Source organism: Lissotriton helveticus, chromosome 8 (genome assembly GCF_964261635.1).
Source record: "Lissotriton helveticus chromosome 8, aLisHel1.1, whole genome shotgun sequence".
Taxonomy (NCBI): domain Eukaryota; kingdom Metazoa; phylum Chordata; class Amphibia; order Caudata; family Salamandridae; genus Lissotriton; species Lissotriton helveticus.
In genome coordinates, this window is record NC_136069.1 from 44,617,372 (window position 1) to 44,640,161 (window position 22,790).

At 48.1% G+C, this 22,790-nt stretch overlaps 1 protein-coding gene across 1 annotated transcript in view; it reads left to right on the top strand.

The window, feature by feature from the left end:
* The window catches only part of LOC144773705 (uncharacterized), a 195,689-nt gene that overhangs the window by 53,309 nt on the left and 119,590 nt on the right, over positions 1 to 22,790 (top strand). Inside the window, 2 exon segments of the mRNA XM_078658850.1 lie at positions 15,797 to 15,904; positions 19,036 to 19,146. Coding sequence (XP_078514976.1) covers positions 15,797 to 15,904; positions 19,036 to 19,146 — 219 coding nt within the window.

Here is a 22,790-nt window from a genome sequence, read left to right on the forward strand (position 1 = left end):
TTTACTTGGCGGAACCACTGGGGAGATATCGGATAGGGATGATTCTGTAATTGGTAGAGCATCGGGGGAGTGCCACCATTTTAAAAATGGCCGATCTGCCTTAGATAGTGAGGGGCATACGGGACCAAGTCTTCATTTCAGTCCGGACCCGATCCCAGATCGGCACCAAATTGTGCTCCCAGGAGACCGCCGGGATCTCTGAGAGAAACACTCCGAGGTATTTGATGCCCCCAACTGCTACCTGTAACGCGGAAGCCCAGTCCCCAACTCCGGACTGGTCACCCAGCACCCATAGAGACGATTTACAGGGGTTCAGGTACAGGCCAGAGGTATCACCAAAAATTTGCATTATCTCCAGTATACGGGCCTGATCTGTTAAAGTTGGTAAGAAAAAACAAAACGTCATCCGCGTACAGGGCTATTCTGTCAGATGGCCCCAACTCCCACTCGAATCCGCTAAGCTGCGCGTCCATACGTACCCAGGCCGCCAGCGGCTCCATTGCCAAAGCAAATAGGTAAGGCGAGAGAGGGCAGCCTTGCCTGGTACCTCGCCCGATTGCAAATTTAGAGGATATGGCACCTGCTACCCTTACCGAGGCTGTCAGGTCAGTGTATAATAATCACAGGTAGGACAGGAAACGAGGCCCTAGGTTAAGCCTGGGTAGTAACGCAAATAAGTATACCCAACTTAGGGAGTCAAAGGCCCTATCAATATCAGCTAAAAGAAGAGCCGCCTGCACCCCGGTGTCCTGAACTGCCGCCACGCTACATGGGCCCTACGAATTTTATGCCTGGTAGCCCTATGGGGCATGAACCTGGCCTGGCCAGGGTGGACAAGTCCCGCAATATGGGGCAGGAGACAATTGGCCAGCGCCTTGGCCAAAATATTTGCCTCAACATTCAGTAGAGAAATAGGCCTATAAGAAGCATGTTGTTCCGGCGGCCTGCCCGGCTTCTCAAACACTACTACCTCAGCATGTCTCCAGTCTGTGGGGAGGCAGCCACGTTCCCGTGCCTCCTCTTGTTCCGCCCTGTAAGATGCACCCAGATGAATGTGATATTTCTTGTAGAACTCGCATGGGAACCCATTAGGTCCCGGAGCTTTCCCGGCATTTAGTTCACCCAGGGCCTTCCCCAACTCCTCCGCTGTCAATGGAAGCTCGAGGTCCTCACTCACCTCGTCCGTCACCGCCCGGGGCGGTAGGTCCACTATGAACCTGTTTACCATCTCATTTGGGGCATACTGATTCGCGTAGTATAGCGCAAAACTCTCAGCGAGCATCTTTGGGTCTGTGATCAGGTCACCAGCGGCATCCAGAAGCCTCTGCAAGGTCTGAGCCTGGAACGTGCCCTGGCAAAGCCGGTGCAGCATTGTTCCAGACTTATCTCCCACTGACAGATTCTGCTGTGCGTCGCCAGCCACACCTGACGAGCCTCCTCTAAGAGCAGAGACGAATAGGATTTTTGAACTAGGAGAAGTTGTCCCATCATCCGACTCTCTCCACTGACGCTATAGCGTCGCTCCAGGGTCTATATGTCCGCCGCGGCACGCAGTAAGTCTGCCTTGCGCTGACGGCACGCAGCCACACACCAAGCAATGTCCACTCCCCGCAGTGTGGGCTTCATGGCCTCCCACACCGTCTCGGCAGCTGGAACCGATCCAACCTTCTCAGCTAAGAAGTGGGTAATGGCCTCCCCCATTTGTTTCTGATAGTCTTCGTTGTGCAGGTGCCAAGTGGAGAGGCGCCACCGAAACGGCTGCCTCACCCTGCCCAGCTGTAGCTCAATACTTACCGGGGAATGATCTGAGAGCCCCCGCGGCAAAATAGCCGCCGCTCCTACCCTACTAATAACTGCTCTTGGGACAAAGATATAATCCAACCTGGAGAAGGAGTTATGTACTGCTGAAACATATGTGTATTCCTGCCGAAGTGCGTGTAAATACCGCCATGTGTCCACCCAATCTAAGTTTTTAACCATGCCTCCTAACTTAGTAGATGCTACCGGCACCCGCCCACCTCCTGGCCTACATCTGTCCACCAACCCATCCATGACATCTTTCCAGTTCCCTCCTACTACGCTAATGTCTCAGGAATGTCGGCCCAGAGCGCAAAAAGCTTCTCTACCAATGACCGCTGCAGAGGAGGAGGGGCATATACACTACCAAATATGAAGGTCTCCTCCCCAATCGTACCCCTAATGAATATGTACCTGCCCTGTGGATCAACCCATTGGGTGCCGTGGACGTAAGAGAGCCTGCGATGCACTAATATGGCCACCCCCGGGAGCCTCTAGCAAAGCCTGCGTGGAAGACCTGCTGATAGCCAAATCGCTGCAAGCAAAGAGTTTTATTACCCATTAAATGCGTTTCTTGTAGAAATAGTATAACTGCGCACTCTCGTTTGGCCTGTCGCAGTACAGCACCCCTCTTAATTTGATCTAGCATACCCCGCACATTCCAGCTGAGGATTCGAAGGGAAGCTCCGGTACCCATCACTTTAGCATCCACGCCCACCATCAGTGAACCATGAAGGGGAACGCCCCTGCGCTGAGCCCTGTGGATGCATGCAAAGAAGACAAGGAGATGCCCTTATTGTCGTGTGACCCCACCCCAACAAACCCCCATTGTGACACAAGAAACTCCCCCCCCCCCAACTCCCGGTTCCCAGCCCCATATCTCAAAAACACTGAAGTACCTATTGCGGCGTAGGTAGCCCAAGGCCCACAACAGAGGACCTGAGCCCAGCCCCACCAATGGATCCCCCCACGCTACCCACCATCTAGCCTGCCCCCAACTAATCCCAACCAGGGGAAGAACCCGCCCCCCACAACCCACCCCACCCCGCTGACATCGAATACAATCTACATCATACATTCAAAGTCCTTCTCAGCTAAGTACTCCACCAGATCAGCATGAACCTGGCCCCGGCAGAAATGGCAAGAACATTACAATGCTTTGGTATAACCATAACCCCTTTACCTATGAGACCTGCAATCAGGGGTCAACTATGGGAGGCTCAGCATCACCCCTTGATCCTCCCTCCACCCCCCCTGAGTTGGAGCGCCTTTGGGACCTGGAGCGCCAGTTCCCCCTGCCCCTGACCCTCGGGCAGTCCGCGGCTGCTCTCCGCTCTGCGAAGCCTCGGAGTCTAGGCCCTGTGGGGTATGCGCCCGCACCTTCACTGTCTCGTCGGTCCATTGAAAAACCTCTTCTCGACTGTCAAAAAAGTGTGTGCGAGACTGGAACACCACTCTCAGGCGAGCAGGATACAGCAGAGCATATGGGAGCTTGAGGTCCCGCAATCGCGCTGTGGCCGCTATAAACGATTGCCGTTGTTGTTGCACCATATTTGTGTAGTCAGGGAAAATAAGGATCCGCTGGTTTTCATAGAGAAGAGATTCCTTTGCCCGTGCCTGTTGTAAAATGATGTCGCGGTCATGATAATTCAATAATTTGGGAATGACCGGTCTGGGGCGGGACCCAACCGGCGGTTTCTGAATCAAAGCCCTGTGTGCCTGCTCAATGACAAAGCAGGTTGATAGGGAGTCCGCGGAGGAAGCCAGCTCGTTAGCCATTGCGTCAGGAATTTCTCCATGTTGCCCTTCTCGCAACCCTCCGGGAGCCCAACAAAGCGTAGGTTGGTCTGCCGGGCCCGCCCTTCCGCGTCCTTGGCCCAGAGCGCTAGATTCTTCTGTATACTCTACTTGTTTGTGACCTTACGCTTCAGGGTTGCCACATCACCCTCCACTCCCGATATCCTCGTTTCGGCTTCAGTGATGGGGGCTACAGCATTACGCAGGTCTTGATGCAGCAGAGTAACGTCCGCTCCCACAGCCCCAATTTTTGCATCCAACATATCTCGGGATTGGGTTATAGCTGCTAGCAGCGTTGCGTTATCTGGACCGGGGTTTGGAGGGACTCCCGCTGCCCCGGCCCCTCCATTGGGCTCCGTATACTTATCAATGGGTCCAGGCTTCGTGGCTCCCCCTCCGCTCCCACCACGCGTCATCTTGACTGGCACCCTGGGGCACTCACCGCCAGCTCAGACGTCCCGCCGACCGGTGCCCACACAGCTCTCTTTCGGATACTTCAATGCGTGAAATCACCCCTCTGTGACGATAGCAGGGATCCAGTTCCCGCAGGGCCTGGCCGCCTTTCAATTCCAAGGTCCAACACCCAGTTCCCCACTCCTCCACAATATGGGGCTATCGCTGTGTTCAGGGGCCCCTCGCAGGAACCAACGGTCTCCAGGGCTGGTGCGCCAGTCCCGTTCCCCAAACTCTGCTCCCAGGTGCTCAGTTCTGGCCTGCACTGCAAGCCCTAGCGTCCAGGATCACTCTGCCACACCCGAGGGCCACTCACTATGGGCATATATCACTGGCATGTAGTCCGGTGCCCGTCTCATGGCGCTGCAGGTGCTGCCCGAGTCTCATCCAGGCCAGGGCCCCCCGGGCCCCCACAGATAGTCAGGGCGCCCCTTAGCTCTGGCTCCCCATCGGGCCGCAGGTCACCCCAATCGTACACAAGGATGTCAGGCTCCGCTCCCGAACACATGCGTCTCAACACATCAACAGCCAACGAGGGCCGACTTGCCCCCTGAGCCCTCGCGGAGCCTCGCCCCACAAGGATATTTTCGGTAGGGGGCTCTAAACTGTGGGTCCCGGCTTCGCGGCCTACCTCCGGGCTCGGACGGCTGCCGGGCCTCAATAGCACTGCCCGGGAAGGATCCGGCCACACCGTGGCTGCCCACGCACCTCCGGATCTCACGGGGAAGGCTCCGGGTACCCGCCAGCAAAATTAGAGCGCCAGCTCACTCGCCTCTTCCCCCTCTCTGCGGCCGCCTCTCGTGCGTTGCGGCCGGGGGACTGAAAATCGAGGTCCGGGCTGCTGCAGTGCGGACTAGGCCTCAGACCGCTGCCCCTCTCAGCTGATCCTCCAGGCGCCCCCACGATAAACAGACTGCACCGGAGCTTCGCCTGCGGTCCAAGGACTATCTCCACGCTTCAGGACTGCACAGCGGCGTGGGGGAGCAGGATAAATCGTTGGATATGCGGCAGGCGGGACGGAGCTACACTAAGCTGCATCCGCCATGTTAGCCCTCTTGGCCACGCCCACGATCCACACCAATTTTATAAAAATAAGCTTCTGTCAAGATTTATTTTAAGACCAAGATGTACGTTAAAGGGTAAGTACGTTTTTCAATAAAAATCCATGGGAGGAAAACAAGAATGCTGTTTTGAAGGTAAGTACACAACTTACAAATCCAGTTTTCAGGGTCTGTGATCAACACCATGCAAGATTCAAATTAGTACCAAGAGTGCGCCACCAGCAGCACAGGGGCGGTCGGATCCCAAGGTTTACCTTCGGTTCGGGCACCCAATGTTAACCAATGGAGACTGGGGGTGATTGAAGATGCGCTGCTTACAGGTGAGCAAAGCGATGTCAGGGGTCGATCTCCTGGAGTTAAGGTAAGTACAGGGTGAGGCATCAAGGCAACACCAAACTTAAACCCACAGCGGCACAGTGGCGGCCGAGTGCCAATACAGCATTGAGTGCCCAATGCAAATCAATGGGGGGGGGATCGGTTTTGAAGAAAGGCAGGCTCAGGCCAGGAGGCCAGCCAAAGAAAACCCACAGCTGCCCAGGTTAGTAGTGATGCTAATGGACATAGGGACATAGGGACACCGTTGGTGTACCTCCTCAAGGCCCAGGGTTTCGGATGCACATGTCCTTTTGCATCGGGAAACAGCTTACCGGGCAGGTCGCGATCAGGGGGAGTTTTCAGATTGAGGCTGCAGATTTCGAAGTAGAGTCCAGCAGGCTCAGCTCACGGTGGACTCTGCTTCAGAATTGCTGGGGAACCGTCACAGGATCGGTGGGCCACATGTACTCAGGCCGTAGACATTGGTGCAGAGGTGGGTCCGGAGGCGGTTTCGCCGTTCCTCACAGCAGAGTTATTTTGCTTTTAAAGTTTGTTTCTTCTTGAACATTTCCGCTGTTCTTGGGAGCTCTTGATATTTGTTGAAGGCAGGCAGTCCTCCCAAGGTTTTGGAGGGAGCTGGGCTGCAGGATGGGGCGTCTTTTGGCGCAGGATCGTTGAGGGCTACAAACAGGTCGGTAGGGCTGGGGCCAAGTCATTTGGTTTCTGCAGTCTTCTCTGCTGGTACGACTGTAGTGTCCAGCTCTTCTTAGGTTGTCAGTTTTTAAAGAATCGTTTTGCTTTTACAATGATGCTATGAAGAGACTTAGGGTCTATTCCTTAATATTGTAGTGCCAGGGAAGCCATAGAGAGTACATGGGCTGTGAATTTGACAACTCGAGTTCCACAGCATCATGATGGCTTCACTGAACCCAGGAGTGTTTGGTACCAAACAGGTCCTTGTAATAAATCCACACTAATGCCGCTGAGAGATTTATTAAAACATTTACTCAGAGAGCACCTCAGCGGTGCCCGCCTGAAAACCTACCAACCCTGGTGTGGGCACTGACTGGCTTTAGAACACACCGACATGGGTGGGGGAGCCTCTGCTCTCAGGGACCAGAAACAATGCTCATTCTGTACAGAGGTGTCACACCTCCTCCCTCAGGATGGGCCAGTGCTCGAAGGAGGCAGCTTCAAAGGCCTGTCACCTTTGAAATGCGGCCCCCAGCCTCAGCCCAGCAGATGGCAGCCCCAGCTTACATCCCCACTTTGGGTGGGAAAACTGGTGGTAAAACTCAAAGAGACTAGGAGGTGTGCCCACCTTTGCCAACTCCACCTCTCAGATGGAGAAGGCGAAGTTAAGCACACTTTTCAGTCCCCCTCCATCTTGAAGTTGAGGTGACTCCTCCAATCAGGGCTAGGTCTGTGCCCCCTCTCATAGGATGGTGGCATAAAAGTGGACGTAGTCACCCCAGGTACAATTCTTATTGGCCTTACCTACTACTTCCCTAAAACTCCTCCTAATTTTTGTATTCTGGTGGCTTCCCCAGACTTGAAAACTAGATCTGCTACGTGATGAGAAGAAAGTAGACATCCCTGTAGAGAAGACTGAAGACGACAACTGCCTTGGCCCGAGCTGTGTCCGCCTTTCTCTAGCTTCTGCGAACCTGTGTCCTGTCTTGCAGCCAACGACCTCTGAAAACCCTGAGAGGACTACTGCCTACAAAAAAGACTCCAATCTCCAGTGGACAGAGGACCTGTCCAGAAGAAAACTACTCCAAGGGCTCCGGATCTAGCTGGAACCGCAATCCATGTCCACTCTGCACCGGACACCCACAGCCCGAGTCTGAAGGGCCCATCTATGCAGTGAAGTCTCCCCGGCGATCCTGACCTAATTTCCAGCGTTGGCTGACCTCTCTTCATCTCCACAGCGGCACCTGCAGTCTAAATCCAGAGGCTCCTTCTAATGCGATCAGCAAGAAGACTCCGACACCAAAAGGCACTTCTGCACCCAAAGTCCCTGGGCCTTGGTGAGCTGAACCGCTGGTGCTCCTATGAACCCAGGCATACGTTCATGACTGATTTGCATATAGCTGTGTCTGAACTGGTGTGGCGAAGTGAGCTAAAGAACGATGATGGATTCAAGCCAAATCTGCGATTAGGGGTGAGTGTCTGAAAAGTTTCAGAGCTCTGTCCATCATCTCCTTGTGTTTTCCCCTATGGCCCCTACATCTTTACTTGCCTCTGCTGTCGTTGGTCTCCCTCCTGCAACCTCCGGCGCAACGCCTGCAGCCTGTTTGCCAAAAGCAGAAACTCAATTGAAAAGCATTGGGCGCCCGATGCTGATTTTGCACCCTGCACCCACCGCCCTTGTGCCACTTGTGGTGTATATTTTGGTGCTGCTTTGCGACCCTACCTCACTCTTGTGCTTGTGCTAACCCCCAGAGCTTGGCCCCTGCAACTGATCTACTTAACTGCAAGCAGTGTGGCTCCAGGCACCCCCAGTCTCCATTGAAACGCATTGGCTGAAATCCTTGTTTGACCTCTGCACCCGGCTGCCCCAGTGCCGCTGGTGGTGCAAGTTTGGTACTCACCTGACCCCTGCCCCTTGCTAACCTTTGGTCCCAAAACTGGAATTGTTAGTGTGTTCCTTACCTCCTTAACTGCAATTTTGTTTTTCCTATAGGATAACATTGAACTGTTCTGAAAAGTTTCTAAGTGTCGATTTTTCAAAGTGAAAAGTAATTTTATTTAAAAACTAGCAGCCCGTCCCGACGTTGTCCGGGAGCAATCAGGCTTCAGGGCCCCCGCCCGCCCGACGTTGTCCGAGGGTCCCTCGGAGCGCACCCGCGGCTGCTTCACCTACCTTAGCCGCCGCTCCTCCCCGCGCTCCTGAGTTCACCGCTCCTTCCCGCCTGTCCGCCGCTCCTCACCACTCCTCCCCGCCTGTCCGCAGCTCCTCACCCCTCCTCCCTGCCTGTCAGCCGCTCCTCCCCGCGCTCATGTCTGCCGCTCCTCCTCGCGCTCCTGTACGCCACTACTCCCTGCGCTCCTGATGTCAGCACGCACGTCGTGGCCGGCGCTACTTCCAAGGGACTACTTTTTTTTATCGTACAGTTTTTTAAAGAACGTATATATATTTTTTTATATAGCCTATGTCCATCTGCAGACCCTGACAATTACAATGATGTATTGGGTGTTTGGATTGGCGCTGTGGTTCCCGAGTTTACTCGCCTCAAAGGTTCCAAGTTCTCTCTTTATAATAGTAGTATAGATGTACTTACCTTATTGCACGATCTTGGTTTTAAAATAAAATACAAACTAAGGATCTTTCTTGAGTTTTGTGTCCATTATTGGTAATAATGTCTTACACTCCTTTGTGTTAGACCTAAGGCTGCTCGCCCACATTCCCACTAATAGAGCCCTTTGGATTTTACATTGAGCCCTGTACACTTTTGGGGAACCCCTGGACTCTGTGAACGGTGTATCCAGTTAGTGGTGATACCATATACAGAGTCAGCTTCCTACAGGTTAGCATTGTTGAATTGAAAATTGCACTGTGTCCACTTTTTAAAGTGAAAAGTATTTCTTATGAAAAACGTTCTCATCTTTGAACGTAGATCTTGGTCTTAAAATAAACTTAGAAAGCAGCTTATTTCTCTAAAATTGATGTGGGTCTCCATTTTGAGTCAAGTGACATTTATTAATCACTGTATGTATAACAGATGTCTTACATCCACTTGTGGTAGGCCTAAGACTGCTTGAGCACACTACCACATATACTTTGGGTTTACAGTGAGCCCTGTATACATCTGAGAGAATCTCTGGACTCTTTACACAAAATAACCAATTATTGGTATTTCACAAGAAAATCCAGCTTCTTACAGTCAGTGCCTCAATGCATACATTTGTAACTGTGGAGAGGGTGCGTGAGAGTCACCACGGCATGAGGAACACAGCTCCAGATAGATCGAGAGACTGCCTGCCCACTTCATTGTCTTCTCACTTTTCTATGGCAGTGGACTGAGTTTCGTTCAAGGCCCCGGAGTCCTGTTGACCCGCAAGGCCTCCATATGGCAGATCTGCTCTCCACCTTCAGGCAGTGCTTCTTCCTTAAACTAGAGGCCCCCGACACACCGTCTGTTAATGCTCAACTCTGCAGTTCAGGGTCCCATCATCTGGGACAGAAGACAGTCAGTTTCCGTCTCCCTGCTGAGTGTTTGATTGTCTGGTTCGGATTTCCCTGTGCAGGACCTGGACTCCTATGATGCTGCTCTGGGTGCTACATGCTCCATCCACTGCTTGAGGCCAGATGCCTACCTCAGCTCTGTTAGCTCCCTCGGGGCAATTCCTCTGACACACTTAGTGAGAGAAAGATGGTCCCACCAATCAGAATTCAGCCACTGGGTCCCTTAGATGGTGCTGATTGGAGGTTGATTAGCACAGGCTAGAGCGGAGAGTAAGAAGTGGCCACCTACTCAGCTGCTAACTTGGCCAAACTGTCTTAGGTTTTATATTTAACAGCAAGAGTATTTGTATAGGCAAGTGAGGTCATCATTTATGTATTACATTGCTTGTATAAAGTAAATATCCTGAAAGAAGTGATGTACAACATAGCATCACCAGCTAGTAGTACAAGATCTACATTCAAATTCTGAGTATAGCATAAAGAGTATTCAATGTAGGTAGGGCACACACCACACATTTGTAAAGAAAAGAATGATAGTTTGTCGCGTGCTGCCGGGGCTTCGCTTTTTGTACCAACAAGCGTGAAAAATAATCCAAAGGTGCAAATCCTGATAGGAGTTGTCCCTCTGTGCACCGCGTTTGAGTTACCAAAAACAGGGTATAATAAAGTTGATTCAAAAACCCAAGAGTTGTATTCACAATTGGTTGTTTTTATTTCATTGAATTTCTTCTTATTCAAAAGTGTCTTTTGACTTACAGGCATTTACCCTGATGAAGGGCTTATAAAAGCCCGAAATGCATAGGGATGGACGTTAATATATGTTGGATGTACATTCTTAGGAAATGATGAAACCAATTTCCGTGTACTTAGGAGGAGATGGCCCATGATTTGAATTGGTAGCTGGCCAAACCAATCTGTCTGGTGCAGGGCACTCCACCTTCCCCTATCCAGAGCTGACAGTGGTAATGGACGCATCGCTAGTGGGTTGTGGGGGTCTCTTGGGGAAGGTGGAGATCAGAGGCCTCATTTAGTCTCCACCGAAGGACTGGATCCCCATCAACCAATTGGATCTATGAGTTGTCTAGCCCTGAAGGATTTCTCGCCGTCCATCAGGAGTAGGCTGGTGCAGTTTCTCACGGACAATACCACTGTTATGTGAAACTGCAACAGGCATGATGTGTTTGGTCCTGGGTCTTCTGCCAGGAGGCTTTGTGTCGATGGTTGAAGTGACAAAGTCTCTTTCCTGCTGCCTACTGCCTGGTGGTCTCCCTGAATGCCTGGGCAAATTAACTAAGCAGACATCTGGCAGATGACAAGTGACACTTACCTCCTGAGGTGGTACATTTCGACCAGTGGGGAGAGTGCTTTCTGGATCTTTTCTCCCCTATTGATTGTGTAGTGTTAATCTGCATTTTGAAGTTTCTGCAAAAACAATAGTTACGAGAGACATTCTGGCTGGAATGGAACAAAGGAGTCCTGGGTGCCTTCCTGCCACTACTGCTCCTGCCCTGAGTGCTGAAGAATGATTGGGCCCAAGTCAACTTTGTGGCCCTTCATGGGCCATTAGATTGAGGCATCTGAAACTCCTGAGAGGAGTAATCTATACTCGGATCAGGGGACCAAATCAGAAGGAGCTCCTGTCTCCGAATCAGGGCAGGGCCCTCCCTCCGACTCTACCCAACATGCACCTCCATGAATGAAGACTGAGTGACTGCAATTGACTTGTTTCTTTTTGCTGCCTTTGAGTGGTTGATCTTTATAAATAATGGTTCTTATTGGTATCATTTGATGAAAGGTATTCAGTTAAGAGATTTCATCTGTGCCAGTGATGTTTCAACCCTTATTAAGGATATATGGGTCTTATCAGGACAAGGGGAATAAGGGAACATGTGAACATCCCCAATTAATAGAGAAGGAAAAATTAAAAATAGAAAAAAGCTGTCCTGATAATAAAACACATGTGCACCCTATTGAGATAGGGATAATAAGTACTCACTCAGGTTTCTAAAGTCAACGCGGAGAGAAAAAAGCCACATTCAGCAGGGCGGGCTCCACCAAATGGTGCCCGCTGCGAGGAGACAGTCCTTGCGTACAGTGTGGCCCAACCGTCACTGTCAGGAACTGAATGTAAAGGGTTGTGGGGCTGTCGTATTCCAACAGGGAGTCAACAAAACGTGTACTTGCAAGTTGTAAAAAAGCAAGGCGTTACTGAGAAGCCGAGTAGTAACCCAATTAGCCCTCGAAATATCAAAGCGAGGAGCCACAGGAATCAAGGCTGCTCAGCGAGGAAACCGAAGCCGAATGACTCCCTGGACAACAGTGGAATCCCATGCAAAGTCGAATGTCATGACACCAAAAATGTCATGACATACTATCATAAAATGTAAACATGGCATTAAAACATGACATATAACTTCAGGACCCAGCAGGGGTGTTCTGGAGGAAAGAGAGGGAAGGATGTGCAGAAGTCCTTGATTGCTGACAGTGAAGGTTGGCATACAGCTCCAGGACACATTCGGGTAACAGCGCTATACAAATACCAATAACATTAACATAAGTAAGGGTCGCAATGTCACCAGCATGGGTGAGTACAAAACAAACAAACAATTGTCGAAATTGCGACATGGAATACTCTGAGAACTCAGTGGTTATTTTGTTACCAATACATCAACCTTTTCCTATTTTTTATTATTGTATCTGTTTTTGTTGCGACTGTTGGACTACTGATCCATTGCACTGTGTTTCAGTTTTTGTTTGTGTCTCTATGAACATTTTGTTGGAATGTAAATTTGAAGATATACATTCCTTGCTTTTTCTTCACTCTTGATTGCGGTGGTCTGTGGTGATTTACCAATAATATGCCATTGATTGCATGGGGTTATTTGGCCTCCTAAGTGGATACTTTTCATCAAATTATTCCAGTGAGAACCATTGTTGTATAAAGATTGTGTTGTACCCAGGTTCCCGTGGGTTTAGGTTTGCCCGTGTAGCCTGATAAGGTTATTTAAGTGGTTGATGTCATCCTTGCTGACTGTTGCCCGCCCAATAAATCCATGTATGCTTGGCAGTGAGACAAGTTTGTAACCTGGCGTGACAGAGACCCCTTACCCAAATCTCTTTATGTTCATCTGTTTTGTCTGTAGTTCAGCAAAGCTTTGCAGTGGACACTGTAAAAGGTTATTTGTGGACACTGTAAAAGGTTGTGTGGTGTTCTGGAGAAAAGAAAAGGATGGCTGTGCAGAAGAGGTGGCTAGTGCTCTGCATTTTTTGGGAAAGAGCCAGTGCCCCTGTGTGCAGGATAATTATGCCCTGACAGGGAATAAACAAAAGTGGGTAAAGAAGTACCTGGGCAAGGTAAATAACAAATGCGGGCAATTCAATTTCAATTCAACTGAACCATTGACAATCAATCACCAAATTGTATATTCAAAATATATATTAATTTAATAAAATTATTAATTGTATTAAATAAATATCTATTTCAAAATAGATATTAATTTAATACAATTATTAAATGTATTAAATACATATCTATTTGGAATATAAAATTTGGTGATTGATTGTCAATGGTTCAGTTGAATTGAAATTGAATTGCCCGCATATGTTTTTATTTACCTTGCCCATGTACTTCTTTACCTACTTCTAGTGCTCTGCATTACCATCTGTTCTGCGCTCACTGAGAAGCAGCCCCCGGTTGGAATGAGAGCACATTCCACCAGGGCTGAGGCCACTATACTGTGTTGGGGCGAGGAGTTCTGGTCCTAGATACTTGCTAGGCTGCAACCTGGGTGAAGCACTATTGCCTTGCTTGCTAGGTCCTGCGAAAAGGAAGTTTGGCCTGCTCAGTTCTGCAAGACTTTTCGGTCTTTGCCCACTCCCCATAACCTCCACCTTGGGGAGGTGATGCTATGGTATTAATTCTAAGGTGAGGAATTTGCCTTTAGAAGTATGCACCAGGAGAATAGTTCACTTACTTTCAGTAGCCGTTTCTGGTATCATTCATTAGCTTTATTTCAGTTAAAAACCATGAAAGCATTTTTAACAGAACAATGCATGTTAAAAACTTGTAATTATTTTAGTACAATAAAAACATAATCCAACCATCCAGAGCAGCAAACTGTAATCTGTCATAAAACCACAGTGGTGCCCTGTGTGATTTACTCCTACGCTACTGATTAAAAAGTTTAAGATGAAGCCTAGGGTACTCAACTTGCTAAAAGGATACACTTTATTCGTATGTAAAGAATTAAGAAAGTAACTAATACATCATATTCTCATCACTAGGCCCAGGGATATAAACTTGCATTATTATTCATATACTGGGCGAACCCAAGACTGCTTCAGTCTGTACGGCTATGCCTCAAAGAAGCGATGGCTTCAGGCTGTGTCCAATACATGGCCTAAAAGTCATCTCGACACCTGGATATATTCAGCATAAGGAAACTGAAGGTATGATGATTTGCAAGTTGGGTCTGATTAATTACCTACTGGTGCTGTATGATCATTTCTATGATGGTATATTGTTTTATTTTCACTTTATGTACAAAACTTTAATAAAGAGATCAAACAAAACAAATAAGGAAACTGAAGGTAGGAGCATTAGATTGATTTAAAGACAGATAAGATGGGTAGTAATGATACTCCTCTTCTGTTCAACAGTCTCCTCCTTATGCCCAAAAATGTGGCAACTGCACAAACTATCACTTCTCTAGTTTCGGATCTAAGTATGCGTAAAGCAACGGCATGGTCGCACGTCCCCAGTTGTTTACATAAAGGTGTTGGCCACTGTGACCTGGCGCGAATATAAGCAGGGCAGGCAAATAATAAATGCACAGGATATTCTAGGGTAGTAGTGCAGAGAGGGCAAAACCGAGGTGTCGCTGTGAAATGACACAATGATCTAATGCGTGCATTGAGGGGAAACGTGCCGAACCTGAACTGCAAATAGAACTTGCTATCCAAAGGGATCTGGATAGTATCTAGAAAAGGTTTTGGGAGGGCGATGGATTTCAAAATCTGAAAATTCTAAACTGAGCCGGCCTTCGTTTGACTTAGTCGTTGCTGTCCGGGCGACTCAGCCCTAATACTTTAATTTTATTTGGTCTTTGCTTGGGAATGAGGCTGGATCCATATTTGCCCCAGATCCTCTAGCCTATATTGGCTAATAGAAGTTTGATGTTCCTTAACCAGCCTAGCTTGTCCTGTTTATCTAGGGAGATAACTTCGTCTAGGGCCTTAGCATAGGGGGATAGCTTTAGGGTGGACCAAATCCTCAGCCAAAACAGCAGTGGGCGTAACATAGCATAATCGGCAATCTTTTTCTTACCCAAATCAATCCTTAGAGGATGGAGCGGTGTACTCTGTAGAAGCTGGACTATACTCCTCAGGAATTTGTTCTCAACTCTGACGAGATCATCCAGCCTTTCGAAACCCCACAGTACTGCACCTTAAAGGGCTGCGCTCACCGCTTTGGATTCACATATCTAATCTGCAGATCCTCACTGCCCTCCCATCTCCCCGTCCTGTGGAGTGGACTCATTTTAACACATAAAAAGGTCCCAAGTCAGTACTCAGCACCCTGTTAACCAATAATTGTCTACAGTACTCAGGGTGTGGAAATGGAAAAGACAAGAAACTGATGTCAGCACTGAGGGGTGGCTCTTATATGTGGCTCTGCTCCATCCCTTCCTGAGAAGTGCTGCGGCAGCGCAGAGCTGCACAGCACCAACTATCTGCACATAGGGGCACTGCTACAGAATTCTCTGGATCTATTCTGGTCCTTGAGAGATATTCGTAGGTGAAGATTCTAAGGTTAGAGTATCCAGCAGAAAGAGCATTACCAGACGTAAGTCTCTCGTTCATTCACGCCAAGTGAAGCACAGTCTAGGATAGCATTCAAGATAATAATAATACTTGTTGACTGTCCTGGATAAGAAACAGCTGTAACTGTGAAATCGTTGGATGAAAAGAGGGTAGCAGGGATGTGAAATCCATGCGTCTTTTGGTGCCTGACTAGCATCATATACATTACATACGGAGATGGAGAAGCGACCGAGATCCCGAGCTCCATCTCTCCGCTTGTGACAGAGAAACCAACGCTATCATGAGACGAGTGAGAGGGTGACAGAGTGGTTGCTCCTGCGACTGAATGTGGACTCACTCTTTTATGTTTCCATTAATGCAGGCAAAGAGTTCACCATAGTGATGATCTCAGACTACATCCAGGACGATGGTGCCTATTCCATGGTTGGTCACGACCACAAGGACCTCATTAACAATCAAAGGCCTTCAGGTAAGTTATGTTGTTCTTCGTAGATTAACTGGAGTGTGGAATCTTTAAAGGAATCCAAATGGATCCATGGAGTGAATGTGTCATTAGGGTTATAACCTGGGGGAGGAAATAGTGTATCGCTGAGCTACCGGAGAAAGTATATAAATCTAATCACAGATATAATGACATGGCACAGGCTAAAGTCTATTCATTAAGTTTCCTCTGACAGTAACCTTTCACTTGAGGGACAGCAGAGACGTGCGGCTTCAAATGATGGCTTTTTAACCCCTTAGCACCTGAGCCTGTTCCACCCCTAGTGTTTAGGCTTTTTTGATATTTGGGGCACTTTGCCACTAGGCCTTCATATTAATTTCTCCCAAAAAGTATTTAGGACTGATCGAGTTTGGATTGTTCTGGGGTTGGGACGATGCTGGGTGGGAGGGATGGCCGTGGCGGGTAGGATTGATTTTCTTAATATGACTATGGTTGATTGTGGCAATGCTTTCCAATGAATTTCTGCTGCTAACTGATGGGCAATGTTAAGGAGCTGTTTCTTTCAATAAAAAGATTTTCACAAAAAAAAAGTATTTAGGACTAAGTTCATGTCCTTTTTCCCAACATTGGGCATTATAAAAGTGTCCCAAGATTTATGGTTCCCCTACAGGGAATCGAGAAATTACCCAAAATATTTCAAAATTATGTTTTCTGTTGGAAAAATGGAAGGAAAAGTGCTGTGCAAGAAAGCATATTTTTTTCTTTAAATGGCATCAACAAAAGGTTTGCTGTGCTGAGATCACCATCTTCCCAGTTGTGAGGATCATTTGGAGTACAATACCATAGTTTTTACCACAGGTTTTAAAGTTTTCTAACTGGTAGTCCTATTTCCAAATTGTTTGTAGTATAAATTGGCTTGTTCTTGTTTCTCTAAGAAACTAATTGTAGAAATTAAAACAAAATGAAAATAAGTGGGAGAAAATAGCAATGAGTGAAATTTTCGATTGCAATTTTTTGCCACAATTGCTGATTTACAAAAGTGTAAAATACTGTTATGTCAGACAGACCCTTCTGGTCGTAGAGATTTATGGTGTTTGTTGGATGTTCTAAAACTGGCACGACCCAGAGCCGATGATGGCGATGCAGTTTATGATGGTTTATCATCGTGTATCGATCATGCAGCACTTCATATCGCAAAATCGGATGAATATAGAATGCATTTGAAGTAAACTAATAATTTTTTTTAATTTACACACAAAATTGAGTTTAAGAACAGTGGATATTTGTACACCACTGAATTTGGATTTACACCCTACTATCATGTCATTTAGAGGGCATTTTGCAATTGGTAAAAACAAATGTTGTGTTATTATGTGTTCCCACACTTCTCTCGATAAAAACAGTTTGCCACTTGTATCAGTGGGCCTATGGCCCATAACAGGAGAGGCCCCAAAACTCAACATGGAGTCATCAATTGTTTGAATGAAAAAGGGCCCTTTTTAGTGATGCGGCTGCAGAATTTGGGCTCAGGCTCAAGTGCAATGCTGGAAAATGTACTAAATCCAGACATGTATAAAAAACAGACACCAGGGCAGTGGTATGACTTGCATGGATCCTCCTGTGCTTTCTTACCCAGAATGCCCTACAATCCTCAAACATTGGCTAACATTTTACATTTTCCTCACATTTCTATGAGGAAAGTTCCGGGGATCTACAGAATTCCTACCCCCCTCCGTTCATATGCTTCTCCCAATAAAAACGGTATTTCACTTGAGTGACTGGGCGTATTGCCTGCTAACAAAAGGCCCAAAATTATTGTTATGCCTTGGGGCGAGATGGAAGCACTGGCCCATGCATGGCGGGTGCACCTACACCCTGCCACAACCACCCACCCAACTATCAGCAATCCCTGTTGCCTGGGGAGGACTCTCTGCTTCCGTGCAGCGATCCTCTAGAGGGAGACCATGCTGAGAAGGAGACAGTGTCTTCTTTCCAGCATTGCCTCTCCTATGTTGATTGATGGGGTCAGTTGTTCCCCCCGGCACTGGTGACACGTGAAAACAAACCATGATTTTAGTGTGGCCTGCTTTGACTTTGTTTTGTTGTGACATCAGCGCGCTGTGTATGCTGCGCATCACAGCAAACAAAACAAAATCAAGTTCAGGATATGAGGTATTTTTTTCATGTTTCATGTTCTGCCTTAAAAAATGCCCTCTTCTCCAACTTGGCAGCTGCAGGGTGGCCTGTCACCTTGGTTTTATAGATTTATTCTCGCATGTAAACTCGGAAATATAATATATTATAGACTTAACCATATGCATAGGCCCAGGTTGGTGCTGTTTCTAGCTAGGTGCTTCGGTATGTTAGAATAACAAGGCTTATGGGGGTCAGTGGGTGTATTTTTTTTTTGCAGAGTTTTATATAGCGCGAACTAGACCGAACCGAAATCAGAGCGCTTTACATAGCACCAGTTACGTTACATGAGGACGGGCACACTTTCATTTTAGGCACGGGGAGATTGAGTGATTTGCCCAGAATCACAGGAGGTTTTGGCGTCATTACCGAGACTCGAACCCAGATCCCCAGGTCCGAGGTCGAGCGCCCTAGCCGTTAGGCCAACTCCTCTCCCCTGGCACGATTGTCCAGTTTGCTTCATGAGGTATGGCGCCTTGGGGAGTGGATGATCCATCAGGTATGGGCTGCTGCTTGGGAGTGCAAGACTTTCAGGGAGCTGACAGGTAGAAGGAGGATTTTATCATGGCATTGGGATTGTCAGGGAGTGGAATGCATTATGGGGTGTTGAGGAACTGTTTGGAGAAATGTCAGATAGTGGAATGCTGAGGGAGGGGAAACGTAGTACCAGAGGCTGTCTGTCTCAGTGGCCCAATCGTTCTATACTATCGTTAGTTGCTGAAAGAGTAAAAATAATCTCCACCCTCCATATTTGACAGATGCTGACCCTTTCCTCGAGGTCCTCTTCCCCTTAATGGTTGATAATTTTAGACGGCCATTTATCCTCGTTCAGTCCTCCTAATTGCACACTAAGATACTTTCTCTCTCACTTGCACTCTCGCTCTCTCTCTCTCTCTGTGATTTTCTATTGAGCTCCTTCCATGCACAAGGGTGATCACTTGTATTATTGATTTCTGTTTTTACAGGCGTGGCGGCTGTCGCATCACGTATTCCACCAAACATAAAAGAGGAGGTGGAAGATTGTTCCTTGGACCTTCTGAACTCTGAAACGCAACAAATCATCGATAGTCTTACAGGTGACTAAAGCGCGTCTGAAATCAACAAGCTGGGGACCCCTCAGACCCAGATTTAGGACATGATTTCTTCTATGTGCAGGAGTTACTGCTGTGGCTCATCCATCATGACTTTGGTTTTCCTGGTTGTTGGCTTGTGGTTCTTTTTCTTTATCCCCTTCTTCGTTCCCTCCTGAATGACTCATGGGTATTTATTTCAGTACTTTAGCTGCCTGTGTCACTCATTCTCCTGTTTCCCATTACCGTCACAATAATATGCAGCAAAATTAATAGTCATTGATATTGATTTATGTGCAAGGCATTGAGCGGAGTGTTAAAATCAATACCCTTCTCTGAAAGCCTGCCCTTTGATGGTTTATAGTGACCAAGTCCTGCAGTGTCCTCCAAATTATAGTTTATAGTTCTGTCATAAATTAATCACTTCAAGATTAGGGTTCCAGATGGCTGGCCCACAGGTAAGATTATTTTATTTACAAAGTTTTATATAGCGCAAACTTGATCCCGAGGGATATCAGAGCGCTTTACAATTGGGGTGATAGGAAAGTAACAGTTGCATTACATGTGTCAAGGAGTACCAAACAGAACACAAATCAAATAGGACTCACAGAACGAGAACGGTTACAAATATCAAGGGCCAACAAAGAATACGATGAAAACTGGTACATAGCGAAATAGGAGCGGAGCAAATGATTCAAACCAACAAGGGTAGCATCCAGCGCAGGGCTTAAAGGTGTAAGTTCAGTGCATTAGAGACAATCCATCACCTTATTATGGTAAGAACTTGTTCATAAGGAATCTTTTTACTTCCAGTTTGAAAGCAACCTTGGAGGAGATTATGGTTAATAATGACATTCTAAACTATCTTAATTGATTCCGCTGACCAGCCTCTGGTATTTATGTTAAATTGGCTGTGTCCAGGTGACACACAAAGAAGGATCTAACTACAGTACAATTGTAGCACCGTGGAGGGAGGGATACAAGCTGGGAGGATGGAGCTATAGAGGAGATCACAGCAGATACTGAAGGGGGAGGGTGTAGGGAACTCAGTGCAGTGGAGTCAGATTGACTTGCAGGAGGAGGTGACAGGGATCAGGCATAGTGAAGTGAGAAGCCTTAGTGGCATGGTAAGAGGTAGCCAGAGCAAGAAGTAATTTGGGTATTAGGGGAATAAACGCAGTGCAGTCTTAACCCCTTCGCTGCGGGGTGTTTTCCCACCGCTGTGCGTGGGGGAGGGGGGTCGCGCGCGGCGCCGCCGTGCTGGTGACGAGCTCAGCTTGTCATGAGGCGCAGCGGAGCTGCTCTCATGACGAGCTGAGCTCATCACGGCCACACCTGTTTTTAGAACGTTCAGCACAGCGGAGAAATTAGCCCCGCGTGCGAACGTTACAACGGCCATGATGAGCTGAGCTCGTCATGAGGGCAGCTCCGCTGCGCCTCATGACGAGCTGAGCTCGTCACCAGCACCCATGTGGTTAAAGTAGTCGAGAAACATTTGTTTTAAATGAGGGTATACAGTAGCCTGGATATCCCCTAGCACCAACATTTTGCTTCAAAAGCACTTTTCGGAGAGCAGGAGAGAGGATGCCTGGTAGGTTTCAATAGAGATTTAATTCTTGACTCCACAGAAGGCCTAGCACGCGATTTTACTCTTCCATGATCCTACTCTCTAGTCTGGACCTTCTATGACGATGTAGGCAGTTTCAGAGAACAGGGCACCAGGATAACCTGAGGAGTCTCTCTCATCGCAGACATCAAACAGATGTGTTGTTGAGGCAGCTGAAGAGTGGGTGATGTGTCCAATGACACTGACATTCAGAGCACTGTGCCACCTCAGAGCAGAAATCCATAGAGGGCCTTCATGGCCTGATCCTTGGATGCTTCCTCAAGCTAGTACTTCTCGATGGTGACCGATGATTCCACTATATGCTGGGCTTGCAGGTGGCTCGGCTCGTATGCTTGACTTCACAAGTGTCTTGGTGTGCACCAGTGGTGTAGTCAGCAAAACTTTGCGGTAGTAACTGCCATTTGATTGAGAAACCGGTCCCCGGAAGCTTGTTTCCTTCCCAGTGTAAGAATTGGCTTTTGTAGTCTGGTCTGCCCTGTTCCCATGATGCACTGGGCCAGGGACAGACTAATTTGCATACAGCCAGGTTCTGAAACTGGGATGGTGCAATGAGCTAAAAAACGGTGTTGGATCTAGCCCTGATCTCTTGACTGGGTGAGAGTATTCTGCTTAATTCAGAGACTCTGTCCCTCACCACCCCTTGTTGTAATTATTTTTGTCCACCCTAAGCGTGGAAGGGCATACTCAGACATGAGTCCCTTGCTCATTGCACCATCAGGATTCAAGCAAGCCGGGCCGAAGACGGCTGTAATGCCAGAAACCGGTCCCCGGAAGCTTGTTTCCTTCCCAGTGTAAGAATTGGCTTTTGTAGTCTGGTCTGCCCTGTTCCCATGATGCACTGGGCCAGGGACAGACTAATTTGCATACAGCCAGGTTCTGAAACTGGGATGGTGCAATGAGCTAAAAAACGGTGTTGGATCTAGCCCTGATCTCTTGACTGGGTGAGAGTATTCTGCTTAATTCAGAGACTCTGTCCCTCACCACCCCTTGTTGTAATTATTTTTGTCCACCCTAAGCGTGGAAGGGCATACTCAGACATGAGTCCCTTGCTCATTGCACCATCAGGATTCAAGCAAGCCGGGCCGAAGACGGCTGTAATGCCAGAAACCGGTCCCCGGAAGCTTGTTTCCTTCCCAGTGTAAGAATTGGCTTTTGTAGTCTGGTCTGCCCTGTTCCCATGATGCACTGGGCCAGGGACAGACTAATTTGCATACAGCCAGGTTCTGAAACTGGGATGGTGCAATGAGCTAAAAAACGGTGTTGGATCTAGCCCTGATCTCTTGACTGGGTGAGAGTATTCTGCTTAATTCAGAGACTCTGTCCCTCACCACCCCTTGTTGTAATTATTTTTGTCCACCCTAAGCGTGGAAGGGCATACTCAGACATGAGTCCCTTGCTCATTGCACCATCAGGATTCAAGCAAGCCGGGCCGAAGACGGCTGTAATGCCAGAAACCGGTCCCCGGAAGCTTGTTTCCTTCCCAGTGTAAGAATTGGCTTTTGTAGTCTGGTCTGCCCTGTTCCCATGATGCACTGGGCCAGGGACAGACTAATTTGCATACAGCCAGGTTCTGAAACTGGGATGGTGCAATGAGCTAAAAAACGGTGTTGGATCTAGCCCTGATCTCTTGACTGGGTGAGAGTATTCTGCTTAATTCAGAGACTCTGTCCCTCACCACCCCTTGTTGTAATTATTTTTGTCCACCCTAAGCGTGGAAGGGCATACTCAGACATGAGTCCCTTGCTCATTGCACCATCAGGATTCAAGCAAGCCGGGCCGAAGACGGCTGTAATGCCAGAAACCGGTCCCCGGAAGCTTGTTTCCTTCCCAGTGTAAGAATTGGCTTTTGTAGTCTGGTCTGCCCTGTTCCCATGATGCACTGGGCCAGGGACAGACTAATTTGCATACAGCCAGGTTCTGAAACTGGGATGGTGCAATGAGCTAAAAAACGGTGTTGGATCTAGCCCTGATCTCTTGACTGGGTGAGAGTATTCTGCTTAATTCAGAGACTGTCCCTCACCAC